Raw genomic sequence first — 9,571 nt, forward strand, 5'->3', positions numbered from 1 at the left:
TTTCCAACAGGAGAGATGTAGGTGACATTTCTTTATGAGGAACAAATGAATTCTCCAAACTGTTATATACAGATAGGAGTTTCCTACTGGTGGGAGCAAATAACTGCTCTTATCTTCCTTGAAGCCTCTTTAGACTAATGCCGTTGCTGTAAATTGTGTTAGCAAATGGTAAATCAGCATTGTGCACAATGTGTAGAAGGGTGTCCTGCATTTTTAATTTTGTTGTTGTTGTTGAGAGCTGCACAATACCACTGTGTAAATGCCACTGTTATAGCTAGAAGACGTTTGTTTCCGAAATCGGCCTTTTTGCACAAGTGCGTTTTTCTCATACTTGGTTAATTGGCAAATAATTAAATAAATAAGGCACCAGCTTCCAGGCGGCGCAGTGCAGCGCCCGGCGGGGCTAGGGGCAGCGCGGCGCCCGCAGCCCTCGGGACCTTTCGGTGCGGGGCTCCGCGCACATCGGGAGCCCGGCTTCTTGTCCCGCACCCCACCCGGGTATTTTCGGCCGCTGCCCCGCGCCTTTCCCCGCCGCCCCGTGCGGGATGCGGGCTTATGTGACAGCGCTGCTGCTGCTGGTGTTGGTGGTGCTGGTGGTGGTGCTGCCGCCCGCTTCCCCCACGTCCCTCCCCCGGGTGTCACCCAGCCGCTTTGCATGCGCTGTCCGCCCGCCCCCCGCCCATATACCCCTTCCCCGCTCCGCCGCCGGGGCAGAGCTGCGGCCCGGCGGTGCCAGCAGCAGGAGCAGCAGCAGCGGCCGCCCCTTTCTTCTTTTTCCTCCTTCTCCTTCCCGTCCTTCTCCCCTCCTTCCCTCCTCGGCCCGCCTCCCTCCGGCGGCACCACCTCCGCCCGGCAGCGCAGCCTGCCCGGCCGCCTCTCCGCGCCGCTCCGCGCCCCGCTGCCCTCCCATGCGCGGCGCTGCGCCGGCCGCGGAGGCACAGGGGACACCGCGGAGCCGCCGCCGCTGTAAGTCGGTGCCCGGCGACCTGTTGCGCGGCCGCGGAAGGGAGGAGGGAGGGCTCCGCACCGCTCCGGGACGGGGGGATTGGGGTAGGGGGCTCCGCGGCCGCGCTGAGCCCCGGGCACGGCACGGCCCGTCCCGCCCCGAGGTGCCGGTGGTGGGACGGTGTTGGGCATCGGGGGTCCCCGCCGTCCCCGGGGAGCCCTACCGGGGGTCGCAGCACCCTCCTGGCGGCGGTGGGGAAGGACCGAGAGCCGCGGGGCTGGCCGCGGAGCAGCTCCGCCTGCCCCCGAGCAGAAAGTTTTGCACGTGGTGGTGGCTCTGTAAAGGACAGCGCAAGGCTGCCGGGCTCCTCGCGCTGTTTCTGGGGAGGAAAGCTGAAGTTTTGGTTTCAGAGGGGGAGTCGCTTGGGCATCGCTACCGGGTGAGCTGCGGGGAATCCAGAGCTGGGTTTCTTTGTCTGCGTGCGGTGAGCAGCGCTGCATTCCTTGCAGGAGCAGCGTGCTCTGCTTTCCGTCTTGCTGCAGGTCCCAGGAAGCCGCCAAGGTCCTCCTGGGGGAGCTGGGGTAGGATCGGGGTCCGGCTCTGCGGGGCTGGTGGCAGCGCTGCAGGGTTAGCGGCTGAAAGCAGGACCGGTGAAATCAATGGGATGTATAGCAGACTGCCTCTCCTCCGGCCGTTTCATTGATCCTGCACAAAATTCAACCAGCCCCAAGTAATTACAGGGTCGTAGTAAAATGACTCTGCACCGTGGCTGTCAGTAATTTGAAAATACCTATTTTTACAGTTGATTTAGGCTGAGACCTGCATGCTGCAGAGCTCCGAAGAAGTAGGGCAGGGAGTCTGTTGTTTAGCCTTAAAGTAGTGTTTACTACTGGGCTGCTGTGACAAGTAGCCTGTTGAAGTGTAATTATAAATCAAAGCCTTGGTTGAACCTCTGTTCCAAGATAAAATCTATATCTGTAATTTGCTGACCACTTCTTGTCTTTTACATACAAGTATTATTATTTCTAAGGAAAAGTTGCCTGAAGGGAGTTGACTCACTTTATTCAAGATGAACATTTGCTCACTGACTGTAAATTACCTCCGCTGAAGTATTTGAGGCTTGCATAATTTCCAGCAGCAAATAGAGAAATCAGAGATGTCATTTATGCCGTTTAATATTCTACTGAAATTCTGGACCCAGCTAATTGTCTGAAACTGCTAAAGGACGCTTACAGAAACACTGCTTGTTAGCAAATTGTGATAATTGCCTTTAAGGGTGTTTGACTAGTCCATGTGTGAGCTAATCTCAGCAACCACAGTGGAGGAAAGAGATGCGTATAGATATGTATCTTTGTTCTGTTTGGGGAAATAAGTTAGCTATCTTAAATGTGAATTGGCATACTTTGAATTCTTCTCAATAGATGACATTGTGATGATAAAGGCGATGTTACTGGAACAGTTAAAGACCAGGGTATGTGAAATGGGCAAGTGGTTCATAAGACATGACATCGCTCGCTGAAAGACAGTCTTCTGTTTTAGTGGGGTGAAATGCTGAATGCCTTTCTCAGGAGCAGTTTGATAGCGTATCTCGCTATTTTTTAACAGTAGCATTTGTTACTGAGGCTGTGGGTGGGCTTCGGTAACGTGCAGTTCCTCCCCTCTGCATATGGTCTGTAGCTCACTAGCCTCCAACGTGTGCTTAGCTGCGGGGTGGGTTTTTTAAGTTTGCATCTATTCTGTTGTGGTTGTGGGCTCGTTCTGAGCGAGCCTTCGCCAGTGGTGCTTGCAGGAGTGCAGAGCCCCGTGAAAGACCTGAATGCCTGTGTTTGCAGCCTTTGACGTGAACTGTACCAGCCCTGTTTCTGAACCCTGTGTGCATGGTATAAGAAAGTTTTCAGTGTACTCTTGAGTTCCCCCAGCATACAGATAGGGGTACAGGAGGAGCATCGTGTTTCCTGGCATGCTGTAGAGATTGTGGCACACTTAGACTGTGGTGTCTACACGATCACTTAACTGGGAGGGAGAGGAAGGGGGCAGTGAGCATCTTCAGTCTTCAGATCCTGGCAACTCTATTGTCTCTGATCGGTGGATGTTTAGCTCCCATTCTGCTCCCTGAAAAGGAGACCTTGCAGGATTAGTTCATCATTGTGAGGAAAGCCAAGCTGCAGAGATCGAGGAAATGCTGTGCGTTGCATCGTAATGGCATTTAAAGTGGTAAAGTCTGTGGAAGTTTTAAAAACTTGCAGGGGATTCTTTGCCAGTGAAGGGTTCCCCTTCCCATCTGTTCCCCCCCCCCCCCAATTTGTGTGCTAATGTTTCGAGCCATGACTCTTTCTGTAATCCTTCAGTTCCAGCAGGTTTCAACCTGAGAGTGTATGGTCAGTATAATCTTTTGGGCTATAGATTAAGTGAGTAATTTTAGCCCAAGATTAGTGTTCAGGATCCTTGAGTGGCATCTCAGTCTTCATTTGCCAGACTCTTTGCCAGTTAATACAATTGCATTAAAGATGATTTAATTTTTCTTGTAAAAGGATTTGTGCTGTGAGGATGTGCCATCCTCCCTAAATTGTTCTGTGCTGAGTGTTAATGCATTGCATAGGCTGGTCTAGGGAACATTGTTTTAAAACACTTTCCAAACTTTGGCATGGTAGAGTGAGCCAGATACACTGCCTTGTGGCTCTGATGGGAAGTGTTCCTTGCAGTCCTGGAAGAGTTTAGACTGAGCACTGTTTACTGAGCTGTATTGCTTGCTCTTTTCAATCCCAGTTAAACAGCACCAGGGAAGTCATTTTCTAGATTAAAGGAAAGGGGTTATGGTAGTTTTGCAGTAAGGTGTCTCTTTGTTTCTTAATTGGTGTTGGCTTGAGGGTGGTTTATTTTTTTCCCCGTGACTGAAGTGAAAGATGTATCAAAGACTTGCTGTTGTATCTGACAAATTGATTATTCTGTATATTATTTAGGGAGGAGGATGGTGCTGACTATGCTGCATCTAATCTGCATTTGTTGAAGAGTGTGTGTATATTCCATACGCACAAACAGGATGTTCTGAGATGGAGTCTGTTGGCCAATTGAATCATCTATGGTGTTTTTTGTTGGCGGTTCTGGTCATCTGAACCTAGAAAAACAGATGTATTTAGTGAAGTTTTTGTGGGTTTTCAACCTCTTGTGTCATCTTTAAGTGTGAAATGCAGGAATAGAGTTGTACAGTACTGTACTGCTTAAATGTCCTCAGGAATATGAAAATGTTTAAGTCTGTGAGAGAGGGAATTACATCTACATTACACACCTCCACAGGCACCCCCGGGTCATGCTCTGACTTTGAGCAATGGGAGCTTCCCAGGTAGGCTCTTGCCCCATTCCATATTTGAAAGTGCAGTAAAAGGGACTCTGAGCATGAGAATATCATAGTCATTAGGGAAGTCTGGTTTTCTTCTTTCTCCAAGCTTCCTCTGCAGAGAGAAGTGAGATTATTACAGTAGCAATCACAGCCATAGCTTGCACTGGGCTCCATATGCTTCATCTCTTACTTGCACTGTGGCTTCTTGACCATTGTCTTTATGGTTGCCAGTATTCCTCCTTCTTCATGTGCTCCACTCTGTTTTGGCTCAACCCTCAATTAAATCTGGAATCTTGCTCCCTTAATCACACGTAAGCCTACAGATCATGGCAGATAACAGGAATATTCATCTCCAGAGAGAGACTGAACAGCATTGTGTTTGTGAGGAGTAGAACAGTATGGGATATGCCTTGTGTTTTACATCTCCTCCACAGCTCAAAAGTAACCAGCAGCTGCTAATGTCTTGTGCTCTGAGTACCTGACTCTTGAGGCAGCTCCATCACACCAATGCCTCAGTGGCTTCAGCTGACAGTGAAAACACATCTTTTTGCTGACTCTGGCTGCATAAATGCTGTATCACTACAGCAGGCGGCTGCTGTCAGAGTTCAAGATGTAATCTCTGAAATACAATCATAATATTTTTTTTAAGGGTTTTGCAAGTTTAGACCTATGATCCTTGCTAGGTTTTCCTTTTAAGGTTACCCTTTTCCATTCTCTGCTGTTGCATATGGAATCATTATACCAAAGCGAAGCTTCCTAATGGGATTAGTAGTTTTTTTGTTCCCCATGCAGCTTTTGACATTCCTTAGGTATTCTGTCTGGTAGCTCTTCCTGCTATGATTCAGTCCAGGAGAATGTTTCAAGCATGTGCATGTGTACGTATGTAATGAATCAGCTGGTCTCGATTGGGGAAGGGTGAGAAAATCAGTCCTGGTTACTTTTCTTTCTCCTCCGACTTACATGCTTACACTATATTGCTATGAAAGTTGGAGATCAGGTTTCCCAAGATAAACCTGCTCTTGGGCAACAAATTTGGAGTATGTCATTTATGAAACTCATCTAACAAAAAAATACACACATGCCAAAGGTAGATGCAATTCTCTGTCCACTCATCTATAACTTAGGGCTTTTTCCCATCTTATAGTGAATAACAGATATACTTTTTGGTATGTAAAAAGAACAATGAAATTACTTGTCTCATTAATTGTATTTTTTTGTTTGTTTGTAGGTGTGGAAGAAAATGTCAGTCAGCATGCATGAAAATCGCAAATCTAGGGCCAGTACTGGCTCTATAAACATATACTTATTCCACAAGTCATCCTATGCTGATAGCGTCCTTACTCACCTGAACCTTCTGCGTCAACAGCGTCTCTTTACAGATGTACTTCTCCATGCTGGAAACAGGTCATTCCCCTGCCACAGAGCCGTTCTGGCTGCTTGCAGCCGCTATTTTGAAGCAATGTTCAGCGGGGGGCTGAAAGAGAGCCAGGACAGTGAAGTCAACTTCCATAACTCCATTCACCCAGAAGTCCTAGAGCTTCTTCTGGACTATGCGTATTCCTCCAGGGTTATCATCAACGAGGAGAACGCAGAGTCACTGTTGGAGGCCGGCGACATGCTGGAGTTCCAGGACATTAGGGATGCTTGTGCAGAGTTTCTGGAGAAAAACCTTCATCCCACCAACTGTCTCGGCATGCTGCTGCTGTCGGATGCTCACCAGTGCACCAAGCTTTATGAGCTCTCTTGGAGGATGTGCCTTAGCAACTTCCAGAGTATCAGTAAAAGCGAAGACTTCCTCCAGCTGCCCAAAGACATGGTAGTGCAGCTCCTTTCCAGTGAAGAGTTAGAAACCGAAGATGAAAGGCTGGTATATGAATCGGCTATCAACTGGGTCAACTACGACCTGAGTAAGCGTCACTGCTATCTGCCCGAGCTCTTGCAGACGGTGAGGCTGGCCCTCTTGCCAGCCATATACCTCATGGAGAACGTGGCAATGGAAGAACTTATCACCAAGCAAAGGAAAAGCAAAGAGATAGTAGAAGAGTCGATACGATGCAAGTTAAAGATCTTGCAGAATGACGGAGTGGTCACTAGTCTGTGTGCCAGGCCCCGTAAAACTGGCCATTCGCTTTTTCTTTTGGGTGGCCAAACCTTTATGTGTGACAAGCTGTACCTGGTGGACCAAAAGGCAAAGGAGATCATTCCGAAGGCTGACATACCGAGTCCAAGGAAAGAGTTCAGCGCTTGTGCCATAGGCTGCAAAGTGTATATCACTGGGGGACGGGGATCAGAAAACGGAGTCTCCAAAGACGTGTGGGTGTATGACACTCTTCACGAGGAGTGGTCAAAAGCTGCTCCCATGCTGGTCGCTCGGTTTGGGCATGGCTCTGCTGAGCTGAAGCACTGCTTGTATGTTGTAGGAGGACACACTGCAGCAACGGGTTGCCTTCCAGCTTCCCCTTCAGTATCCTTAAAGCAAGTCGAACAATATGACCCCGTCACCAACAAATGGACCATGGTTGCCCCCCTGCGAGAGGGAGTGAGCAACGCAGCTGTAGTCAGTGCGAAGCTTAAGCTGTTTGCTTTCGGAGGTACCAGTGTTAGCCACGACAAGCTGCCCAAAGTTCAGTGCTATGATCAGTGTGAAAACAGATGGACAGTACCAGCCACCTGCCCCCAGCCCTGGCGCTACACAGCTGCAGCTGTTCTGGGTAACCAGATTTTTATTATGGGTGGAGACACTGAATTCTCTGCGTGCTCCGCTTACAAATTCAACAGCGAGACGTACCAGTGGACTAAGGTGGGAGATGTGACAGCCAAGCGAATGAGCTGCCATGCAGTGGCATCTGGAAACAAGCTGTACGTTGTTGGAGGCTACTTCGGCATTCAGCGATGCAAAACGTTGGACTGCTACGATCCCACGTTAGACGTATGGAACAGCATAACAACCGTGCCCTATTCGCTAATTCCCACGGCGTTTGTCAGCACGTGGAAGCACCTCCCCTCATAATTGTGTGTGTGTGTTGCAATTAGAAATTATCAGGTAAGAAACAGCACCTTTAAATTCCACAGTAATAATGTTTTTCACAAAGCTTTTCAGCCGCAGCTCTGGGGAGGGTGAGTATATGCAATCCACAGGCGCAGCCGGAGCCATGAGGCACACACGTTCACGGGCTGTTGTAAGCCAGACACCCAAGGTCAGGTGCTGCAGGTAGTTTGCCACATTCCTTGCATCCACTGCTCTTTATGGAGCCTTATGCTCCATGATTTAATGTCAAAAATGTTATTTTTGCTAGACCCTGTGCGAGTGGGGAAATGCAGAGAATCTTTTGAAACCTGAATCCTGCTCTGCATTTGAATACCAAATGCATGCTAAACAAGGGTTCCGTGCTGTTTTCCTCACTGCACAAGCCAGGTCACTGTATATCCAGTAGCTGGGATTGTAAATCCTGATCTGAAGCATGATAGTGAATTCACTTGTATTTCCAGGCCAGCAGCATGCTTTCCCCTTTGGGGAAACTTGGTGACTTACATCCACGAAAGGTGTTTCATGAGCACTTCGGGCCTGGTTTTCTATCTCACCTAGACAGCAAGGTCGCACCTGCCTGGACTAAGGTAGAAGTTGGCCCACCGATACACTTTAAAATACACATTTTTTCAAAATATTTATGGACATATATGTGGGACTAGATGTAGTGTCAGGAAGACATATAATTAATATTGCTGGCTGAAATAATTACCAGTCTATAGCACACACTGTTCCAAAACAATTTAATTACACATAATGGGCCAAGCTCTTACCAGATGCAACTTCAGCATTGTGTCTTCTCACAGGCAAGTCTCTGTTTGGCCTCATTTCTTTGTTTCTTCTAAATTTCTGATTTTTAGGAGGAAGAGAGAAAACATTCATTAAATAACTAAATGAATCTGGGTACCTACACATATTGCCAATATCCTTCAAAGGTTTTTTTTTTTTTTTTTTTTTTTTTTTTTTTTTTCCATGCTAGACTGCTACCTGTTTCAACTATTTCCCGTTTTTCCTATTTTCTATCGTTCCAAGTGTTGCATCACATAAAACATGTTACTGGCTTTTTCCAGAACTGTTAGTCTATGTATTTTGCAACAGATCTGGCAGACTCCTGCTAGTGTTGTTGTATTGCTTTTCTCCCCCTGGGAGACTTCAGGACAGAATCGGAGATACCACCAGTCAACCAAAGAAGCGTAGTGGCGTGCTTAATCCTACATAATCTGTGTGCCCTCTGAGTGGTAACTTGGTTTTGGATTTGAACTGCGTGCAATGGGACCATGAAGGCAGGCTGGTTAGAATGTACAAGACAAATAAGTGCAGCTGAAATAATTACATGAGCTTTGCATTTGCATCTAAGTTACCTAGAGGTGCAACTGAAATAGGTTCTCCAGAAATTAGGAAGAGCAGCAGCTCATGTTTAGAGACTCCCAAGTTTCAGATCATAGTGGTGTGTTGTTTTTTTTTTCAGTTAACTTTTGCAGCTGGAGACATTTGCCCAAGTCTTGCAATAAATGTCAAGCCCAAATGTCTTTGAAGCAGTGTAGATAAAAGAATACACTCAGGAATTTAGTGATAGCTGTGAAGTCCCTTTCTCTGTGTAACCCTCCAGGTAAACTGAGGATTCACTTGGCAGTTGTCTTTCAGCCAACTGGGAGCTTTGAGTAGAGAAGATGAGATCAGGCCTGTGCGAAGCAGCTGGTCAGCACAGAAATCTCATGTGAAATTGGGCTGTGTTATCTCCTTTGCCTTTCCTAGACCTAGTCTTGAGAAGGCAGGGCAAACCATTGAGGCTCACCACATCCGAGGTGCTGGGGTAACCGCACTGCCTGATGGAGAGCAAAGCAGGCAGAAGGCTTGATTTCTGTGCAGTGGCTTCCCCGCTACCTGGGAACAACATCCTTGGTCAGTTCCTACTACTACTCACTTCCAGCAGTTCTCAGTGTTATCACAAAAGTAGTATTGAATGCCCGGGCACACGTCTGTGCCAAGAAAAATATTGACTTATTCTTCAGAGACTGACTTAATTGTTCTAACATTTACAGTGCATGAGATGGCGTGTTTTATTTTGAAAGCACGTCCTCAGAATATAGCGGTGCAAAAAGCTTTCATTTGCTTTGCAATATCTTGATAAAAGCCATTGCTTTAGCTTTACTAATACATGAGATAACTGAATGAATGCAACCGCAAACTGAAATCTCTCCGATGCTGTGTGCTCATCCAGCAAGTAGTGTTTTTTTTTTTTTCTTTTTCTTTTTTTTTT

At 47.4% G+C, this 9,571-nt stretch overlaps 1 protein-coding gene across 3 annotated transcripts in view; it reads left to right on the forward strand.

Annotated features, from left to right (window-relative positions):
• Window positions 1-572: 572 nt before the first annotated feature.
• The window catches only part of ENC1 (ectodermal-neural cortex 1), an 11,917-nt gene continuing 2,918 nt past the window's right edge, over window positions 573-9,571 (forward strand). The window contains exons 1-3 of one of the 3 annotated variants that reach the window (XM_035310366.1): window positions 708-966; window positions 2,569-2,571; window positions 5,512-7,326. In XM_035310366.1, coding sequence (XP_035166257.1) covers window positions 5,524-7,293 — 1,770 coding nt within the window. In that variant the 5' untranslated portion in view covers window positions 708-966; window positions 2,569-2,571; window positions 5,512-5,523 and the 3' untranslated portion in view covers window positions 7,294-7,326. Of the gene's footprint in view, window positions 581-707; window positions 967-2,568; window positions 2,572-5,511; window positions 7,327-9,571 lie in introns of those variants that run through there. The other 2 variants (XM_035310368.1, XM_035310369.1) reach the window with 2 other exon arrangements.

This window comes from Oxyura jamaicensis, chromosome Z, assembly GCF_011077185.1.
Source record: "Oxyura jamaicensis isolate SHBP4307 breed ruddy duck chromosome Z, BPBGC_Ojam_1.0, whole genome shotgun sequence".
Lineage (NCBI taxonomy): Eukaryota > Metazoa > Chordata > Aves > Anseriformes > Anatidae > Oxyura > Oxyura jamaicensis.